The sequence below is a fragment of the Gymnoscopelus microlampas genome (assembly GCF_963454915.1).
Source record: "Gymnoscopelus microlampas genome assembly, chromosome: 2".
NCBI lineage: Eukaryota > Metazoa > Chordata > Actinopteri > Myctophiformes > Myctophidae > Gymnoscopelus > Gymnoscopelus microlampas.
The window spans coordinates 22,687,129-22,709,308 of record NC_139939.1 but is presented as its reverse complement, the minus strand read 5'-3'; the positions used below and the strand labels follow the sequence as shown (position 1 = coordinate 22,709,308).

General features: G+C 41.9%; 1 protein-coding gene across 2 annotated transcripts in view; it reads left to right on the top strand.

The window, feature by feature from the left end:
* The window catches only part of mast1a (microtubule associated serine/threonine kinase 1a), a 78,388-nt gene that overhangs the window by 18,126 nt on the left and 38,082 nt on the right, over window positions 1–22,180 (top strand). For both annotated transcript variants that reach the window (XM_084041599.1, XM_084041598.1), the window contains exons 4-7: window positions 12,407–12,495; window positions 13,858–13,933; window positions 15,046–15,118; window positions 20,652–20,812. In XM_084041599.1, the coding sequence (XP_083897725.1) occupies window positions 12,407–12,495; window positions 13,858–13,933; window positions 15,046–15,118; window positions 20,652–20,812 (399 nt within the window). The remainder of the gene's footprint in view (window positions 1–12,406; window positions 12,496–13,857; window positions 13,934–15,045; window positions 15,119–20,651; window positions 20,813–22,180) is intronic.

The window sequence follows — 22,180 nt, the reverse complement described above, 5'->3', positions numbered from 1 at the left end:
TTACATTGAGATGTATGCACTGTACATAGTGACTATCTAATTTTAATGATGTTAAAGTAGCAGTCTATTTCTGGCAGAATTGTAAATATCTCCACATTTTTATATATGTTATTGCTGCATCCCCCATGATCATGATGTTAGGAACCTGAACATCTTAGACTACAAACTACATTACTCGACAAAACCCAGGTTTGAATCCATTTGGTTACATGATCCACTTATTTTACAATGGGAGTGTTTGAGAATGCCGGGCAGTAGGTTCATCTTCCTACTACCATTGTATCTAGCTGCTAGGCCTGTCAGCTGTGGGCGTTGTTTCTCCTCTGTAAATGAATGCATTAACCATAATCATAATAAATCATTTTAATGTCTGTTGGACATGTAGTGAGAATCTCCACTGATGCAAATGAGTATTACTCATCGAAGTAGACTCGTTTTAATCTTTATGAGGTGATACAGTATCTATAATGTTGAATCACCATTCGCAGTCATTTCCATGTGTTACGATGGTTAACCTCTTTCAACCTGGCATCCTGAAAAAGAAAGTTGTATAAAGTATTTACTTAACTAGAAAAAGTTCTCCTTGGAGCACAGGTCTCCGCCAGGTTGGTTAGGTTATTGTGGCCTCCTGGTGGCGCTATTAGTAGGCCAATGTGAAAAGGGTGCCATTTCTTCCTCAGCCTTTCACAGCAATCAGACCATTCATGATTTGAGGCATTTTTGTTCAAAACAATTGTTTTGCAAAAATCGTCCAGCTGGTGGCGCTATAACAGGTCAATATGAAAAGGGTGGCATTTCTTCCTTTCACAGCAATCGCACACTGCTTTCATGATTTGAGGCATTTTGTTCAAAACACACCAATCCTGCAAACTTTGGAAGCCAATGTTGGCCAATCAGATTAGAATCTGAATATGAAAGACCTGTTTGGTTTAATGACTATAGATATATTGTGTACCGATTTGCGTGATGTTTGGACAAAATCTGAAGGAGTAATATAAAAAATGTGCTTTCCAAAAATCTGCCTCCTGGTGGTGCTATAACAGGCCGATGTGAGAAATTTGGGGCAGAGGTTCTGCTCTGGCATCCAGGTTGTGTGTGTGCACAGTTTCACGTCAAGCGGGCCAACGGTGCCGGAGATTAGCTGGTCACTGACGGACACACACACGGACAGATGGACAGTCTCTGCCACGCCTTCGGCCTGGCGGAGACAACAAAGTATAACATATGAATTCACTGGTTAACAGCTGTCCAGAGACGACATATGAATGGACTCAGGTCTGTCACATTTTTCTCCATTATGTTGCTGTGTCATTCTCCCTGGGGATACACTTTCACACCTTCAGCTTTAGAGCAGAGATGTGCACTGCACAGCAGTCTAATTTATATTTTTTATTTTCGACGAGCAACACCATCATACGTCAAAGTATAAATTAGGCTTAAAATAGTGTTCTAGAATTCTGTCAGGTTCCTTCTGATTGTGTTTTGTTTGAGACATGTTGTCAAAACTACTTATCTAGGTTTAATAATGCCATTACTTTTGTGACCCTGAATATGCTATGAAAAGGTTTCAAAGAAAATGTGATTTGTCTTGGTGAAATGGTTCTCAAATGTATTATTTGCCAACAGTCTTTTTGGACACTATACAACAGATAGGAAAATCAATGCCATACTGTAGGTTGTTAAAAGCCTTGTCCTAGCTAAAATGGTGCATGTCAAGTTGGCAGATGGCATGCCAGATGTGAAGCCTAGCTGTCAGTGGGGTGTCTCTCTGAGCTCAGCTCCCCTGTGAGTCTATTGAGACAACAGCCCCAGGCCCAGAAAGACCCCAATAACCAAGAATCAAGTTTATTTGTCACTCACACATACAGGTACAAGCAGTGATGTGTCGGTGGGAGACGTTCCGCAAAGACTGTGCTAACACAACAATACAGAATAACGAGATAATAATAATAAACATTTCACACAGTGAAATAGTAATACAAATAAATGAAAATAAGAAATATTATAGATGAGGTACAAATAAGTTCATGGTGTAGGTAGAATGGCAGGTATGACAAGTCTCTTAAAGGGGCTACACCATGAATTAAAAAAAAATATATTATATATAAATATTGCCCCCTAATACGTTTTAAACAGGTTGTAAGCCTAAAAAACATCCAGATATTTTTTCTCACAATCTGACTGTCTGTCATTCCAAGCTTTTTCAGCTGCAATACCAAAACGTCCTATTGGGCAGGGGGGAGCTACTGAGCAATTCTGTCTGGCCATCGTCAATGCAAAATCAGTGCAAGTGACATCACTTGCACAGCCATTCTGAAATGGCCTGTTCAGACACGCCCATTCAGGAAATCCATGAAATGAGCATGAATGACTGAATGTTAAAAAAAAATATTTTTTGGGGTACAAGAGACACTGGGGAGCCCAAAAAATACTAAAAACCTAAAAAAAAATGAAATTCATGGTGTAGCCCCTTTAAGGCAGGTATGCAATGGGGAATGTGCAAGGAAGTACACAGGTATACAGGTACATACTGTATATACTGTACGTCAAAATCAGTTGTCTATGTACGTTGTGCAAGTAACATTTTGAGCAGCTGCTGGAGACTCTTACAGATTTAGTTTTCAGGGTTTTTAACAGTCAGGTATTTTGTTAGCTAGTTTTCCAGCCAGTTGCCCAGTGGGTCAGCCAAGTAATCACCTGTACACACCTTGCTGTCTTCTGTCTAGTATCTAGTATGCATTCAATTTGTCGTCCTGTCAGCCATTCAACCAGCCCGACTATCAGCTGACAAGCTGACCAGGCAGGCATACAGGAGGCCACTTTCACCAGCTAGCTAGTCATTTAAATAGCCAGCTTAGCTTCTAGTCTGTTGAGTAAACATCCAGGTAGCTAGTAAAAAGAGGACATAACAGCACAGTTGTTGTCTCCTATCAATGGATATAAAGCACCACCTCCCACAGTGAGCAGCAGACGCTTGCCACTAACGGAGCAGCGATGGCATGAGTCATCAAAAATAGGATACTGATGTTTTTTCCAGCTGAATTGTGTCAGATTTTTGTGAACCCCCCCCCCACAAGACATTATTTCCCCTCTACCTCACCTTGGTTACCCCCCCTCTTGTTCTTTCCACCATTTTGATTCTACTGATGTTACTTTTGACTTGTTTTTTGAGTTTTGGGCATTAGCCATTCTTACCCTGCCTTTCTCTGAAATTAGAAATGTACGTCTATGTTGAAGCCTTTCCTGTTACTACATAGCATAGCATAGCATAGCAGCAACCGATCCATATGAGAAACACTCAGAGACCTGACTGAGGTTAACTTTGCCATTGTTCTCCCACGAAATGTGGAAGTGTATGCCTGGTGACGTGAAACGTTTGACATCATGGACGTGCAGTTGCATATTTCGCGGGAGAACACAAAAGACATAGAGTGATACTTTCCACACTGTTTATATGATCTCCTCACGTCAGAACAGAACACCCCAGCGAAGATTCCCTTGAATGTACCGTATATAACGAATATCATTCTTTCTATTGTCTGATCCCCGTAAACATCTGCCTCTTTACCTTTTATTCTGTCATGCCCCATGCCAGATAAAACGGTTTAATCAACATATGGCTCTATTTAGTAGAGTAATGTGTCTAACTGAGGAAGCACTGCATCAGAATCCCAAGGGATGGCTTGAAACAGGGGAGAAGAAATTAGATTGTCCCATAATAACATGCACTCTCAAAGGCCTGCATGATATACTGTACAGTACCATGGATAATATTCCTTTTAAAGGGGCAGCGGCGTTGGCCCCCCCTCCACTTTCATGCTGCCTCGGAAAAAATGCGTGCGTTCGCCTTTGAGAGGTCCTGAGGGAGTGACAGGGAGTGGTCACGTGACAGGAAGTGAGGCCGGACGGATCGATGGTGTAAATGATCAGAATGGCCCGGTGTCCTGTCTGTCCCGTGAGTCAGCACTTAGAGCCGAAGATGACACTGCTCACACGCACGCACGCACGCACGCACGCACGCACGCACGCACACACACACACACACACACACACACACCCAGTGTCACTGATTCTCTCACACAGATTTAAATCACAAATCACTTTATCCATTTGTAACTCAGAGAGTATACACATGTAACCAAATGCACCCTTACGGGTCCATTTGGTTACATTTGTATAGTCCCAGAGTTAAATTAACAGTGCAGGCGTACAGAGTCATGAGGAAACATTGTACATGCAGAAGCACTCATGCACACCTGTCATACATACAGTAGGTGTAGGCATGCATGCAAATATGGTGTCCCCTGCTTCCGTATCATTTCTGTGCTACACTATATAACCATGTATGTGAGTGTTGTCAAGCCTTCCTGGTTTGGCTCTTCCCTCTGTCTCTTGTTCCTTTAACCCCTTAAAACCTTAGTTGACTGGGGTCCCCCATGGCTCAATACACACACACACACACACACACACACACACACACACACACACACACACACACACACACACACACACACACACACACACACACACACACACACACACATGGATGGCTAGGGTGACTTGTAATCAAAGCTGGGGTAGATTTACACAAACAAATTCAGATTTGAAATTCTGCTGTTTTTGCAGAATGTTCTTGCCAGAGTAGGGAAGCTAGGGTTCAAGTTTTTAATTGATAGTGCATACTGTAACCTGGAGCCGCTGTGTACTTACCGTACTCTGCACATCATTTTGTGCTTGCCAGGTTCTTATGCCTTTCATTATGTTGAGTCTGCTCAGCTGTCTGGCCATAATGGAAACTGTCGGGGTCCTTTTTGTTTTGCGAATAGAGCTTCACAGGAGAGGACGGCCCCCCGTTGACAAGTCATTTAGGAAATAATTAGGGAAGGCAGTAAAACACAACGCATTTAAAACGCTATCTCAATGCTATATGCCTGCAGTGTTTCCCAAACTATGGTACGGTACCCATTTTTGGGTCATGGACCCATTTTTATGGGTTGTGAGTAAATATCCCCTTTTTATGTTACAACAAATAGATTTTCAGAACAAACATCTTTCAAAAAATGAAATAAAGAAAATTCAAAAGAAAATCTAAAAAACTTTAAATTGTGAAAATAGTAGATCTACAAGCTCACAATGTGTCGCATGCACATTGTTACTATTTTTGAAATAGGGCTTAGGTGATTCATTCATATGGTATTTTTGGGTGTGTTTTGGTTTGGGTGCTGTGGGGGGGGGGGGGGGGGGGCACCAAATGTTTCTTTTGGGTGTAAAGATAAAAAGTTTGGAAACCCATTCCATAATGTGTGTTATGCATGGGTGAGTGCGTGTGTGTGTGTGTGTGTGTGTGTGTGTGTGTGTGTGTGTGTGTGTGTGTGTGTGTGTGTGTGTGTGTGTGTGTGTGTGTGTGTGTGTGTGTGTGTGTGTGTGTGTGTGTGTGTTGGGGGTCAGTTGTATGAAACAGAGAGGCTGGTAAATTGATGTTATGATGTGAATGAAGATCATGACAGATGGTGAGTTGTCTAATTGAGTGAATACTGATTATGTAAAAAAATCTAATTTGAACAGATTAGATAGTAGCACGACCGTGGTGTGACATCATCGCAGAATGAATGTGTTTCATACTGTGTTGAATTCTGTTCTCAACTGGGTTTTATTTAGTAATCTGTAGACTGTGTTGAATTGTATTATTACATGATTGGTTCACAAGGGTATTGTTTTCATCTTTACTGGAGTAGTGTGTGCCGACAGCTTTATGTTGTTGTTGTTGTTGTTGTTGTTTTATGGGGGGGCGGGGGTGACTGGGTGATGTGTTTAAGTGTGTGTGTGTGTGTGTGTGTGTGTGTGTGTGTGTGTGTGTGTGTGTGTGTGTGTGTGTGTGTGTGTGTGTGTGTGTGTGTGTGTGTGTGTGTGTGACATATGGCTGTGTGCCAGCAGATGACCTGCAGATATAATTGCTCGTCATTACAGCAGATTTAACCTCTGATCCCCCCTCAGCAGGCGGACTGGAGCCTTGTAGCCACTGACAGAGACACAGACAGGCCAGGGTGTGTGTGTGTGTGTGTGTGTGTGTGTGTGTGTGTGTGTGTGTGTGTGTGTGTGTGTGTGTGTGTGTGTGTGTGTGTGTGTGTGTGTGTGTGTGTGTGTGTGTGTGTGTGTGTGTGTGTGTGGGTCAGTCGGTCGGTCGGTCGGTCAGTCTATCTATTTATCTGCCCTTTCTCTCTGTCTGTCCCATGCATACATGTTTATTTCTTGACTGTCTCTCAGAGCTTCCACCCATCATCATCATCATCATCATCATCATCATCATCATCATCACAGCAGTAGTAGCCAGCTTGCCCCATTGATCCCAATGGATCACACTATGTCTGACTGACAACATTACCCAGCTGACCATTGCTGCTCTGTCACACACAGATTGAACATGCATGATAGATTACACTTTGGATTATGATGGATTACCACGCACACTTCATGTGCACCCAACAGCATGCTCATAAATACAGTATAACAATCTCTCCCTTTAAATCACTCTTGTTCTCTCTCTCTCTCTCTCTCTCTCTCTCTCTCTCTCTCTGTCTCTCTCTTTCTCTTTCTCTCTCTGTCTCTCTCTTTCTCTCTCTGTCTCTCTCTTTCTCTTTATCTCTCTGTCTCTCTCTTTCTCTCTCTGTCTCTCTCTCTCTCTCTCTCTCTCTCTCTCTCTCTCTCTCTCTCTCTCTCTCTCTCTCTCTCTCATTTCATTTACAGTTTGACATCATATTTTTTAGTTTCATGGCGATGCCCTCTGTTATGTTTAATCCAAGCTTGTTTTCAGTTTTTTTCAGTAGTTATGGGGAGAAGCATTCTGACAGGTTGTGGTGGTGTTTGCCTTTTGTGAGGGATGACTCTAAATGTGTTGCCATGGTAACACTCAACATTCCCCTCCTCCTCTTCTTTCGTACCTCCTGCCTCACGTCAATTCATATTCAATCAAGAACAATTTGTTCTGTTCTCTGGTTGTGCTTAGCTTTTTAAGTTTCCGATTTAGATCACCATCATTCATGTATGCATGAATGAATAAAGCTGGAACCCTGCCCCACCATAGTTACTTAAGCAATAAAAAATATGACAAGATGGATGATATAGCCTACTATAAATATGTGCATCTCTGTCCGTCTATGTGTCTGTAGTTCACTTATCTCGAGTACTGTCCGTCCGACCGACTTAAAACATGGCGCACGCGTCACCAGAGGACCCGAGGGAGTGCTGTGCCCGGCATCAAGACGGTCGGATAGGCGGTTGTCCAGAACCGCCGTCCGACCAATACACCCATATATAGGCATCTACGGAGATCCGGTTGTCTAGAACCACCGATCCGACTGCTATGCTCATATATGGGCATATGTACCAACTACAAGCTACAAGCTTATGTAAGGAAAGGTCGCCAACGTCATTTCTCTATCCAGCCATTCCAGCCGACAGATTCGTTGCACTGGGTGGCGAACTCAAACCAGAATTTCTGTGTGATAACATTGGAGTCTACGAGAGCCGGCTGGACAGCTTATGAACAAACACTATTTCTGAACGATTGAGACCTTTATAAAATACTCTGCTCAGGAAAATAAAAGAAGACATATCACACATTGTTTTCTGCTGTGTTGCTTTTCGACCTGTACACTGCATAATTTTATAGAGGTATCTAAAGAGCACAAAGTACGTTTCTGAACGTGCCAAGTATCGCGAGACTGTCCACCATCTTTGTTTCTCTGTTACCCCCCTAACCCACAGTGTGCGTGTGCGTGTGCGTGTGCGTGTGCGTGTGCGTGTGCGTGTGCGAGCATGAGCGCATGGGGAAGGGTCTATTTGAAAGGCTGAATTTGTGAAAGTGGCTAAGAGTTGAAGGATAATTAAGCAGGAGTTGAGAGTCAAACTGGGAGGAATAGAAGCCAGGAATGATTAATAGAGAGGTGGAGAGGGGGATTAGTGGGCAGGAAAAGTATTAGTACTGAAAGAGATGCCGAGAAATGGAGGGAGAGATGGCGAAATCCACCTTGTGTTTTTTTTTTATGGATGGCACATTACCAAAAACAAACAACTGCTCAGGAAAATAAAAGAAGACATATCACACATTGTTTTCTGCTGTGTTGCTTTTCGACCTGTACACTGCATAATTTTATAGAGGTATCTAAAGAGCACAAAGTACGTTTCTGAACGTGCCAAGTATCGCGAGACTGTCCACCATTTCCTGTCTGGCAACCAAATCTCGCGATACCGCCGAGCAACGATACCTGCCACTGTTTAGATGCCTCAATAAATTTATGTTCTGTGCACATCGAAAAGCAAGTGATTAGAAAACAACCTGTGACATGTCTTCTTTTACATTCTTGAACCGATTATATGACAAAGGTCGCAATCGTTCAGAAATAATGTTTGTTCATGAGCTGGTCCAGCCGGCTCCATTCACTGCCATGTATTTCATCAAACTTCCGGTGCGAGGTTTGCCACCCATGAGCGGCATGGCGCATCCACGCAGTGGCGGCCCGAACTCTAGATGTGAGGACTGCTTAGCTGCCCGAACTTCTAGTATAGTGAAAATAGCCGATCTACAAGCTCACATCGCGACGCATTGTGAGCTTGTAGATCAGCTATCTTTGTATGCCACCATTGTACAATGAAGTATAATACAGGCCCTAAACCTCTAGTGGGCATAAGGGACACAGACACAGATACAGAAATCTCCATATACTGTATGGGCATAAAAGGGACACAGACAGACAGACGGGTACCACGGGTAAAATAAGTAATTTGATGGTAATGCATTTCAGAAGATTTATCATGAACTGAGTTAGACCTGGTTCCATAGAGTACTTATTTGACTTTATTCCTTTTCTTTTGATTAAGGTACAATAGAAGTAGACTACCTGTTAATTAGAAGAAAAAAAAAATCATTAAACAGGAATGTTATAAATCTCTGAAGCGTTTCTGTGACATTAACCTAAGTTAATAAGTATAAATTATGCAAGTAACTAAGATTATTCTGTGAAATAACACTCAGTCCATCACTCACTCACACATCTGAGTGAAATCAACAACACAACTCCGTACCACTTAAACAGTTAAACTTTAACAAATGTCACACTTCCAGAGCTAATTATTATTTACTGGAAATATCTCTAGCCCATTGGCACAGGTATGCAAATAGCAAAGCTCTAAATAATATGTCCTCTGACACTGAAGATGGGGCCTGGCGCAGGACTATAGACTAAAGAACAGCACGCCTGTTTAACATTTTATCACTGCAAAAAAGCTCCAGGCCAGATGACCTCCTTGAGCATTTTGTTAATAGTGTTGTCAAACATAGTAGCTGGCAGACACTTCGTTACCATCTTTGTTTCTCTGTTACCCCCCTAACCCACAGTGTGCGTGTGCGTGTGCGTGTGCGTGTGCGTGTGCGTGTGCGTGTGCGTGTGCGAGCATGAGCGCATGGGGAAGGGTCTATTTGAAAGGCTGAATTTGTGAAAGTGGCTAAGAGTTGAAGGATAATTAAGCAGGAGTTGAGAGTCAAACTGGGAGGAATAGAAGCCAGGAATGATTAATAGAGAGGTGGAGAGGGGGATTAGTGGGCAGGAAAAGTATTAGTACTGAAAGAGATGCCGAGAAATGGAGGGAGAGATGGCGAAATCCACCTTGTGTTTTTTTTTTATGGATGGCACATTACCAAAAACAAACAACTGCTGTTTGATGAGTCACTGGTGAAACTAAATGTAATAGGCTAATTCTCAAGTAAAGAATATAATAAAATTATGAATATATATTTTGAAATATATTATTGTATATATATTATAGCTGCAATAAATATATTATATTATGCAAGCAGCTATTTGAGCAATGAGCACAATAGAGTACCGAAGTCTGGCGTCAAAACATGGCCCCGTGGGTCATAACGTTTTGTCCCATTTAAAATCGCTTAATAAAAGAACTGTGTTCCAAAAAAGAAAAAAAGTATTTGACACATCTGTCAAAAACTCTGTGTTTAGAGAAAACTTAATTTATTCTGCCGCGGTACCCGGCTGAAGCGTTAGGAAACTACACTACCCAACAGGAAATCACGGCCCCCTGTGAAGCACGTCACCACTAACCACCTACCATTCCATCTCCAATCCCTCATCTAACTGTAGCTCTTTCTCTCCTCAACCCCCCCTCTCTCTCTCCCTCTCTGTCAAGATCTGTTCTGTACTTGATGTGTGAGGACTGTTGGAAGGAAGGGACAGCGTTAATCCGCTTCCAACCCCTCCATCCAAACCTAATGTGTTTCCCCTAAATATTTCAGCATGCCCTTCTTGTGTTCCACAAGGCTGAGTACTCAGCACTCCTCAGCGGGAACTCACAGAGGCACCATACTGTACCCACTGATAGTGTTAGGAACAACTGCTGAAGAATGAGGAGGAAAGAAATGTTGGTGGTGGGGTGGGGGGGGGGATTGGGGGGGGATTAAGAGGAAGAGAAGATAGGGGGTGTTGAACATTGAAAAAAACATAATGGGTTATGTACACAAGTGTACGTGCATGTGTGTGTGAGTGTGCCTGTATTCTGTATGTTTCTGATTTAATATTCTTATATCAGCATGTTAGTAAGTGCACAAGCACACGTTTTGTTTTCCTATTCAAAAGAGTATTGTTGTTTCTGATTTAATATTCTTATGTCAGCATGTTAGTAAGTGCACATGCACATGTTTTGTTTGCCTATTCAAAAGAGTATTGTAGTATTTGTCACTGTATACTTGTGTGTGTCGACGTGTACGTGTGTAGCACTATGCACGCAGTAATATCCTGAGTGTTCACTTAACTCCGAGAAGGTACAAATCGAACCAAATGGACCCTTTTGGTCCATTTGGTTCGATTTGTACCTTCTCTGAGTTAACATTTCATTCATCATTTACGTGTGTCTGCACAGAGCGGCACATTGGCTGATGCAACATGGAGAAAGCTTTGCAGTGCGGTTCATCAGGCCGCTCTTCATTACTTTGCTGTGACAGGAGCTCATCAGTAGAGATGATGACACCAACCGTGTAGGCTTCTCCATTCAGAGATGGTTCACTGGTGCACGTGCTTAAAGGACCGCGCTGCTGTCAGTGCATGTCATTTTCTATTCACAGCTTTGGATATTATATTGTACTACTTAAACCATTTTCCCGTTAATGGCTTTATTTTTTTACTTTGTGTTTGTCCGCCGACCCCCATCTCAAAATCTTTTATTCCAGGAACCCCCAGAAGCAAATATATGAGTTATAAATGTTCGCTTTAATTAGATTTGCACAAACTTTCAAGATTCTTCAATAATAGCAGATCTACAAGCTCATAGCATGGCACGAAGTGACGCGTTATGAGCTTGTATATCTGCTATTTTTGAATATTCAACTAATGTGCTATATACAGTATATAGCTAAAATCTAAAATGACACAGATGCTTTCCCGGTTTTAATGGGTTAAGTCCCATTGGATTTTTGGGTATGATCTGCCAATGCAGAAAAGAACATAATGCTGCTCAGGTCATGGCACTATACTTATTTTTTTCCTAAAATATAATGTGCAATAGAAAAAAGAGTGTGTGAGTCAGAATTCGAACCTCTGCAGACACGCCTCTTGCAAATCTCAACCCATGAAAATCTTCCTCTTCACAAATATGTCATGGGGCATGACAGTAGGATATGTGTTTGTGTATATTGGTTTGTTTAAATGGTTTGGATTGTCTACCATTGACAGGGTTAAGCCTTTATGGTGGAGTAATCCCAGCCTCTACCTGCACCTTTTAGATTATTTCTTTCACTTGGTTTCTCTATCCCTTCTTCTGTTATCTTGCGTGACAGGAGTCATGTCAGGGCTGGCACAGGAGGAAATTAAAAGGCTTTTTGTTGCCATTGTTCTACTTGGGCGGCCTGTCTTCAATAAAGCCTTGCATTCTGGCCTGTTGCAGACATGTTAATACATACACTACATATCGCACTACACATAAACATTTCACAAACACAAACACATTCGCATGCACAGCTGCACCTCCCTCCATTACATATGAAAACAGAAAGATAACACGCACACACACACACGCACGCACGCACGCGCGCGCACAAGCGCACACACACACACACACACACACACACACACACACACACACACACACACACACACACACACACACACACACACACACTCTCTCAATGACCTGAGAGTAGTGTCTGCCAGATGTCTTCCCTTTGATATTGAGCTTTAAATGTAGACGGATATTGATGTTTTCTTTTCTGTGTGTGTGTGTGTGTGTGTGTGTGTGTGTGTGTGTGTGTGTGTGTGTGTGTGTGTGTGTGTGTGTGTGTGTGTGTGTGTGTGTGTGTGTGTGTGTGTGTGTGTGTGTGTGTGTGCGTGTGTGCGTGCGCTAGTTGTCGGACCAGTAACCGGAAAAGCCTCATCCTGACCAGCACATCCCCTACTCTGCCACGACCACACTCCCCACTGCCTGGACACATAGGTAAGTAAATATACATTGTAACATTATATTGTATCATACTGTAGGTAAGTAAAGATACATTGTAACATTATATTGTATCATAGGTAAGTAAAAATACATTGTAATATTATATTGTATCATAGGTAAGTAAAAATACATTGTAATATTATATTGTATCATAGATAAGTAAATATAATATATTTACTGCATATTGTGGGCCAGCAATGTTGGGAATTTGCCAATAAGGATGGAATATAAAAAATCGGACGGATCCTTCTTGATCACTTGACCATAGAGATAATGTGTACCGATTGACGATAGTGATGTCTGGACAAAATTTGTAGGAGTAATGTAAAAAAAGAAATGTTGCAAAAATCGGCCTCCTGGTGGCGCTATAATATGGCAATATTGTTCCTCAGCAATCGGACGCTGCGTTTATGATTCGCAGCATTTTGTTAAAAGCGGGCAACTCCTGCAAACTTAAGATGTAAGTCTTAAGATGTAACCTTAGCCAATCAGGAGGGAATATGAACAATCGAACAGATCCCTCTTGATCACATGACTATAGAGATCATGTATACCAATTTGTGTGAAATTTGGATAAAATCTGAAGGAATAATATAAAAAAAATAGTTTTACATAAGTTGGCCACCTGGTGGCGCTATGAAAGGCAGATGTGAAAAATGCAGGGCAAAGGTATTTCCTTGGCCTCTAGGGAGTGGCATACAAAGTTTTACACAGATGAGTGCAGTTGTAGGTAAAAACACGAATCGGCCTGTTATGGCGCCACCATGAGGCTGATTTGAATTTCTTTCAAGTGGCATTTCTTTCGCGGCCTAGTGAGAATGTGGCCTGGCGGCATAGCCGCGGGAAGTAGGGGTGCTGGGGGAGCTGCAGCACCCCCTGAAAATAATCTATGAAATAAATAAATAATAATAATTAAATACAATTATCAAACAATGTTTTGCATAATGTGCCTGTTGTTGCTTGTCGTTATTTTGGGGGGATTTAGTGCAATATGTGTTCTGGAACCGAATGAACCGAATTAAAGTAACAAAAAAAACCCAAAAAAAGCAACAAATCCGGGCACACACTACGCACGCATGCATACAGCACCCTTAACCTAAAACATCTTCCCACGGCTATTCCTGGCGGAGACAATGAACATATACCATTGATTCTAATGCATTGCAGTGCTTTCAAAGACCACTGACTATTTGCAGTCCAATTAAAATATGAATTCCCTATTTCTTCTGAATTACTGGACATAGGAATATATTGCTACCAATGGCTTCACTTTATTGTGGGCATGGTCTATTTGTGGTACATTCTGGTTGACTATACTGTGTCTTTGATGTTTTTTTTTTTATTGTGTCTCAATAGGAAGCAGTCCTTTGGATAGCCCACGCAACTTCTCACCCAGTGGACCAGCTCATTTTTCCTTTGCTTCCTCTAGAAGGTCATTGTTTTGTCTTTACTCACACAAATGCACACACATGCAAGCACAACATTAGCGACCTACTGTAACAATAAAGTCTGTTTTTGACAGAATTGGTTTTATACACAGACCTACCAGTCAAATCTATTATGTTCATCCAAAAATACATGTGTTACACAGCATGCAAATATTACACTCCGACAAAGCAACATAATTTCGTTAATTCAGAACATCGATTTTTCTGAGCTTGCACATCGCGTATGAAGGTATCAACATGTATGCATCAGCTATATGAAATAATACATTGTGTGAAATATTTGCCGGAGAGTATTTTGCATTTTCATATTGTTTATTTTTCACGCCCCCGGTATGTAAAGGCCTTACCTCCCGTTGTCAAGTTTTCTCTGTGGCATCGTCACTAGTGTGACCGTACCCTGACAGCATGCTTAGATGGATGACCAGCAAAGTGCCAGGATGTTACCCTAACTACTGTAGCAATCCCTCATCTTTACTTAGACGGAGTGGTGGAGAGTAAATGTACATGGTTACTTTCCAGTAGTACTGTACTTCAGTAAACTATTGAGGTACTTTTACTTTACTTGAGTATTTCCATTTTTCAAAAATGTATACTTCTACTCCACTACATCTCATAAATATTGAACTTTTTTTTACTCCACTGCAATTATTTGAAAACGTTAGTTAGTAGTAATTTTGCAGATTTAGAAAAAATACATTAACCACTTACGCCCTAATTTATACTTTTTGACATTTACTGTGTATTTGGCATTGTGAGCTTGTAGAACTATTTTCACAAAAGTTAGAAAGGCCTTTCTATAATGTATTATTGCTACTTTTACTTAAGTAACATCTGAGTACTTCTGCCACAGACAGGGATGTCTGGAGATGCCCCGAGGAAAGACAGGAGATAAGAGGAGTGAAGGCGTAATTGCCTTGATTGAAAGGAAGTGAAGAAGTGGAATTGCTTCTGTGCAGCCACTGTTTCTGTTACCACGAGAGTCTGTAATAGAGACTGAAATAGGAGTTCTCACTGCTGAAAGTGATAGAGAGGAATAACCTTCAGGTCATGTAATAAAAGTTTCACCCTCTTTTCTTTATTTCCTTTCCTTTTTCAGGGCTGATGGTCGGAGATGGTCCTTGGCCTCTCTGCCTTCTTCTGGATATGGCACCAACACCCCTAGTTCAACGGTAGGTGTGTTTATATATTACATGTGTAGTGCACCAAGGTTATTGTATTATTATTGGTTATTGCATATACACACAATACTTCATAAAGGCAGTTGACTCACCGTCATATAGACATCCTAGTCTCAATAAACATACTGTAATGCAGCAATCGCTGCTTGCTGTGCTGACAGTTCTGACCAAATTCACAGACTAAAAGTAAAGACGCAATACAATATAACTTATTCAATTGGGGTGGTTGTATTTTGTCTCCCTGCTCTTCTATTGAAACATTTAGATCGTGTCAAAGGTCATGTCTCACCTAGACACAGGATCTGACAAGAATTGTCATGACCTGATGGTCAAGATTCAATTTATCCCCTGAGCAAGCAGGCAGGCTCTATTAGCTCAATGGTCAAACTTAGTCTATAGTGGTATCCTTCAAGGTGACATCATCCATCATGCATCTCTTTTCTATTAGTAATACATTAGCTACTAACATGTTGGGAAGTAAAATTAAGTTCATGTAATTGTTTCTGTACATGAAATTATTGCACGCTAATGCCTATCTTATACTTATAATAGTCGATTTACAAGCTCACAGCGCGTCACCGTGCAACGCGTTGGGAGCTTAATCCTCACATCAAAATGTGTCTGTAGCAGGCTTTTGCATGGACAGAACATTCATTTCAAAGATAACTTCACTCACCATTCTTCACCAGCGTGTGACAAGTGAAAACTCATTAGTGTATGTTGAAAGCACATCCTTATCTGTTAATTCATTAATTATTCTTATGGGAAGGGAGATAAGTAAGTGTTGAAATCTGGAATAGGCTTTCATCTTCCCTCATGAATCTAGTTACTAAATCTGCAGTAGTTGCATTAGTCATGAGGATGAAACACCAAATTTAATTTGAGATATTTTTGATTTGTCATTCATTGCTTCATACTATCCTGTACATGAATATGCATTTCATTTTATGGAACAATGTGCATATATTACCATGTGTAGAATTAGTATGCACTGCTATTAGAGTTAATATTAACATGTGATGTAAAGTTAGATGTTCTACTACTACTTGTTTTATTCTGCTTTGAAATGATTACATGGCACACTAGCTGCAAAATGTGATGCACACATGAATTGTTTGTACACACCCACACACGCACGCACTCGCACTCATTCTGTTCTTTGTTCTTTTTACTTTGTGCTATACAAGTCTCAGTGGAATTAGTTAAAGCACCCCAGTGCTTCTTAATCTATCCCATGGAAAACAGAACTAAAAATAACCAGTTGGTTGCTAAGATATTCTCTTATCTGCAGCTGATGACTTGGCCTTTCTGAAGCAGAAAACGCAGAGGGAGTGGGTAATAGAGAAGCTGTGTAACCAATTTGCAACGCTGCCCTGCAGTCACAATCTCTTATCTATTCCTCCCTCCATCACTGTCTACCCAGAGAGGGACAGAGATGGATGATAGAAGCAAGGGATTAGAGCGTAGAACACAGACAAATACAGAGCTGAGCGGAGGAGGACAAAACCACAGGGTTTATTTGAAGTGTGTTCTGTAGGAGCAAAACAGCAGACAGCTCTAAACTATCTCCCTCTCTCTTCTTCTTCTTCCAGCGATGGAAAGTATTTACTCAAGTACTGTACTTAAGTCCAATATAGAGGTACATTTACTTTACTTGAGCATTTAAAAAGATATATATTATGTGAACATCTGTTCCACTACATATCAGAGGCAAATATTGTACTTTTGACTCCACTACAATTATATATCAGCTTTAGTTACTAGTTAATTTGCAGACTTAGATTATTAATACTTAACATGTATTAACCACTTAAGCCCTGTTTTTATACTTCGGCTATTTGAAAATAGCTGATCTAGATCAGCTATTTTTGACAAAGTATTTGAAGACACTGTCCTCTTCTTTCCCTTTTTCTCCTGTGCTCCCCCTCACTGTCAGTGCTCTCTCAGCTCTTCCACGGTTCATTACTTGCATGATTAGTTACGGCAGGACCGTTGCATGTGAGGCAGAACAGATGAAAGGAGGAGCAGGGTGGAGGAAGGGGAGGGGGAGGGTTGCATCATGTGGGAGAAATTTATGCAAAAAAAACGAAAAAGTTGCATCAAGGTTGTGAGGCAGGGCGGTGCTGTGAAAATGGAGAGACACAAATAGGTGAAAGGCAAGAGAATTGACAGAAAACTTAACAAGAACAGAAAATAGCAGGCTGTGCTTGAACTAAGTGACAATCCAGTGACATATTTTGGCGATGAAGGCAAATCCTCCTCAGTAAACACACGGACGCTCAGTGAACATCTCTCTCTGCTTTCTTTCTCTCCAGCTCTCTCCCACTTCCCCTCCCTCTTTTCTTGAAGTGTTTAATTGATGCTGTGGACTGGAATCAATGCTTTCGCAACAGTCATGTTCAGTGCATTTGTGGCATTTTGGAGTGGCTGTGACCGCCAGTGGATTTCATTGCAGAAATATTGTGTGGCGTACTGTAGGCCAGCCCCGGTGCCTCCCCTTGGGATGACATTTTCATTGATCTGGGCTGGTTTCTTTCTTCTCCCTGCTGCGCTGAAGAAAAGTCTTGTTTAAAAGCACAGCCATAAACCTGCCCACGGCAACACACACACACACACACACACACACACACACACACACACACACACACACACACACACACACACACACACACACACACACACACACACACACACACACACACACACACACACACACACACACACACACACACTTTAGCATGGAGTCATCTTTTTTGTTCGCAGCAACTAAACTACTTGTTGCAGCAAAAGTATATGACATAGCCTGCAGTCTTTCCCTTTTAGTTCTGTAGCCCATAGCTGTATTTCTTTGCTTTGTTTCTCTATCTTTTCTTCTGTTTCTAAATCTCTTGTTCATTGTTTCTCTCCTTTCCACCCACTACATTTTCTTTACAGACACCTTACATATTATTCTCTTAATAGTATGCCAGTATCTAGCATACCAGGTAAACATCAAACCTAACATCTGTCTAAACAACATGTACATCTAAATAACATTCTTAGCATTTGTGGACTAGCAAGTGGTATATGTCTATTTAAATAAAATACATAACGTGAGCAAGGAACCAACATAAACCAACATACATCTGCATAGTTTAACAAGCATGTGTCCTGTGTTAGCTGATTTGAGTGTGCGGGAAGAGTTTCTAGGGGTGTATCATGTCTTGAAGTTAAAGGGGTGACATGCCCTTGGTTGCCTTGTAGGCTATAACCATAGAGTTAAAAAATCACACCTGTGTGAAGGTAGCGGCGCCTTTGATATATTTTGTCATAGATATGTGTTTCTACTAGAGAAACAATATTAAATCTCTGTAAATTTATTTCAAGGCTTCCAGTGGCACTAAATAGTGCCATTGGAAGCGAATCACCAAATGCATTCCAAGGTAAGTGGCAAAAACTGATCTGTCATAGATGATAGAGTGGGTACCTAAAAAATTAACTTTGTGTGTGCGTGTGTATAAATGTGGTACCAGAAAGATATGTAGGTGTTATGAAATAATCTATACAATTTATAAGCCGTACCCAGAGTGTTTATGTTCCGGACTTTTACAGTTTATATAAACCATCTAATTTTGTATTCATGATATAATATTGATGTCATGAATAGTAACATAGTGATGTCATGAATAGTGACCAATCAGAACGTTGACGGACCTGACCAATCAGAACGTTGACGAGCCTGACCAATCAGAACGTTGACGGACCTGACCAATCAGAACCTTGGCGAGCCTGACCAATCAGAACGTTGACGAGCCTGACCAATCAGAACGTTGACGGACCTGACCAATCAGAACCTTGGCGAGCCTGACCAGTCAGAACGTTGACGGACCTGACCAATCAGAACCTTGGCGAGCCTGACCAATCAGAACGTTGACGGACCCGACCAATCAGAACGTTGACGAGCCTGACCAATCAGAACGTTGACGGACCTGACCAATCAGAACCTTGGCGAGCCTGACCAATCAGAACGTTGACGCAAAAGCCAAGTATAGAGGGCTAATATCCGCTCTATACCTAAAGGTAAGCTAAAAATAATAGAGAGGGCACCGGATATCCCCTCCCATCCACTTGCATTGAGTTGCTCACACAGCGCATGGGCCGAAATCACCCCTTCTTCCGGGGTTGTGAAATGTGGTGGGCGAGGCCTATTTGGGGCTTCTGTGCGTCACTTCTGTCACTTCTGTCGCTTTTTGCGTCACAGAAGCGCGTAGCCCCGTGCACAAGCTCGTGCGCACGCTCGTGAGTCGAGCCCATTGGTCGAAACCATTTTCGCTCGTTCGTGACAGTGGCCCACGCTGCAGTACCTCAAATGGCCAGCATGTCCATTCCGCTTCAATGAAACCACTGGGTTCTGGGGGCTTGGCTATAACCAGTGAAGAGAACACAGAAGGGTGAAAACATGAACATTTAGGTGGGTTGAATATTGGTATAGACCATCAAAAGGGAGTTGCAGAGGTTTGGATAAGGAGCTGGGCTGGAAGGGTCTGATGCTATACAGTGCAAACCTACAGGATTGTGTGATCACTGCAGTGTGTACTGCCATGTTGGGAAGTAAAATTAAATTCATGTAGTTGTTTCTGTACATGAAAAGGACAGCTGACTGTCCAGGACCTCTCCCAGTTCCTTGGCAGTAGGAACTGGAACCACCACGGTGTTATCGATGGAAATGGAAGGATCCTTCAGGAGTCATGACTTTCCACAGAAGGAGAGTAGTTCAGTTTTGTCTGTATTGAACTTGGGGAGTGGTGGGAAGAAATCCACTGTGAGATGTTAGCCAGGCATGCAGCGATGCGCTCTTCAACCTGTGTGACAGAGAGGAGGGAAGGAGAACAGTTGACAGTGATAGGAGAGCTTTGTGAGTAGAGATGACAGAGCCAAGGGATCTCGTGAGATAGAGTGAAAAAAGGAGGGAGCCAAGTATAGAGCCCTGGGGGACCACAGCCAAGAGATGAAGAAAGCAAACCTTTCCATGAAACCTGGTATCTTCTTCTCTTCTCTTCTCTTCTCTTCTCTTCTCTTCTCTTCTCTTCTCTTCTCTTCTCTTCTCTTCTCTTCTCTTCTCTTCTCTTCTCTTCTCTTCTCTTCTCTTCTCTTCTCTTCTCTTCTCTTCTCTTCTCTTCTCTTCTCTTCTCTTCTCGGAAAGCACTGTGTAGTTTTTCCACACTTCTATCTCCTTTCCATCTCATATTTTTTATTTTATTGGTTTTGTGGAACAACACAAGACTAACTGACAATTGAACTGAATTTTAGCCCAGTTATTATTTTCTTTTTTTTTTTTACATACGTAATCTCGTTCTATATCTGAATCTAACCCTTTCTGTCTTGCCCCCCCTTCCTCTCTCTTTTTTCCCCTCTGTCCCTTTATCCTTCTTTCTTGTGCTCTCTTGCACAATGTCTTCCGCCACCTCCTTCCTTCACTTCCGTCCCTTTCCTGCTTCCCTATCCTTTCTTCCCACCCCCTTCGCCCTTCTACTTCTCTCCTCAGTCATCCAGCTCCTCTCAGGAGAGACTGCATCAGCTGCCCTTCCAGCCAACCATGGACGAGCTCCACTTCCTGTCCAAGCACTTCGGCAGCACCGAGAGCATCACTGATGATGACGGGGGCCGCCGCTCGCCCCACGTCCGCCCTCGCTCTCGGAGTCTCAGGTCAGAGGGCACATGGTGTCAGGAGCGAAAAAAACAGCCTGAGGGGAGGACAGTGCATGGTTGCCCTCTCAGATCCTCTACCTCTCTAGTTTTCAAAGTGGGGTTCAGGGACCCCCAGGGATCCTTGAGGGGGTTCCAGCGGGTCCCCAGCAAAAATGAGGAACAAATTATTTTTTTGACTATTTGAAAATCACAGAGTTTTGTGTTGTGAGGTATTGTGAGCTTGTAGATCTGCTATTTTTGAAAAATATTGGCAAATCTTGAGACATTTTTGAGAAACATTGCTCTACCTTACATCTACAGTAGCTAGTCATTAAGTCATAAAACCATGCCTTTTTATCAGTGGAAAATACTTCATATTTGAAAGGGTCGTGTGACATTAGTATTAATTTCAGTTCTTCGTTAGATCCTTCATGTATCACAATCTGAATTCGTTTTTTTTGCCAAGTATGTTTATACAAGAGAAAGTAGAAATAGTTTTTAAGTAAGTTCTTAAAAATATGTGTGAAATATGTAAACAAGAGCAGACATTTTGAATTTCAACCTTTTGTAACAAACAATAATCTATTTCCATATTTCTAAATAGAGGAAACCAGTTACGGTACCCAGCGATTTGGGCCTGGATGTCAGAAATAATTACAAATCAGAATGTGTTTGTATAAATCTACCCCATGTTGGGTGGTTTGTTAGAGACTACAAGTCACCCTTGCCATCCTTGCGTGTGTGCATGTGCATGTGCACGTGTGTGTGTGTGTGTGTGTGTGTGTGTGTGTGTGTGTGTGTGTGTGTGTGTGTGTGTGTGTGTGTGTGTGTGTGTGTGTTCGTCTCCCATGCCTCTGAGACACATTCAGTATCATAATCAGTACCCTCTACCCTTCAGTGCTTGTGTCTCCAGAGTGCAACTGTTTCTCCATTAGCAAATATCTCTGGGGCACTCTGCTCTCCATAAAGTCCCTCCTACACTGCTTATTACAGTCACCCTATCATAGGCACCCCTTTTTGATGCTGCACACCCTTACTGGCTGCCTACTGCACACTCTGTGCTCGTTAATATTCACTTTTCACATTGAGCACATAAGCATGAGCTGGCCTACATTATATTCTTGCCTGTTATAGTGAGTTACTGAGTACTATAATCAGCTCACTTCAGCCCACTATTCGACATTTCCTATTATACCAGAGACAGCACAATATGGAGGAGACTGCAATCTATATAAGGTTCAAGGTTCACTTTTATTTGTCTCCCATAGGACAAATTTGTCTTGCAGTCATGGGCTAAAAGCTGCAGTACAAATAACACAAAGAACAACATACAAAAACGACACAAACCGTGCATAATATAGTGACACATGTCTATACACTAAGCAG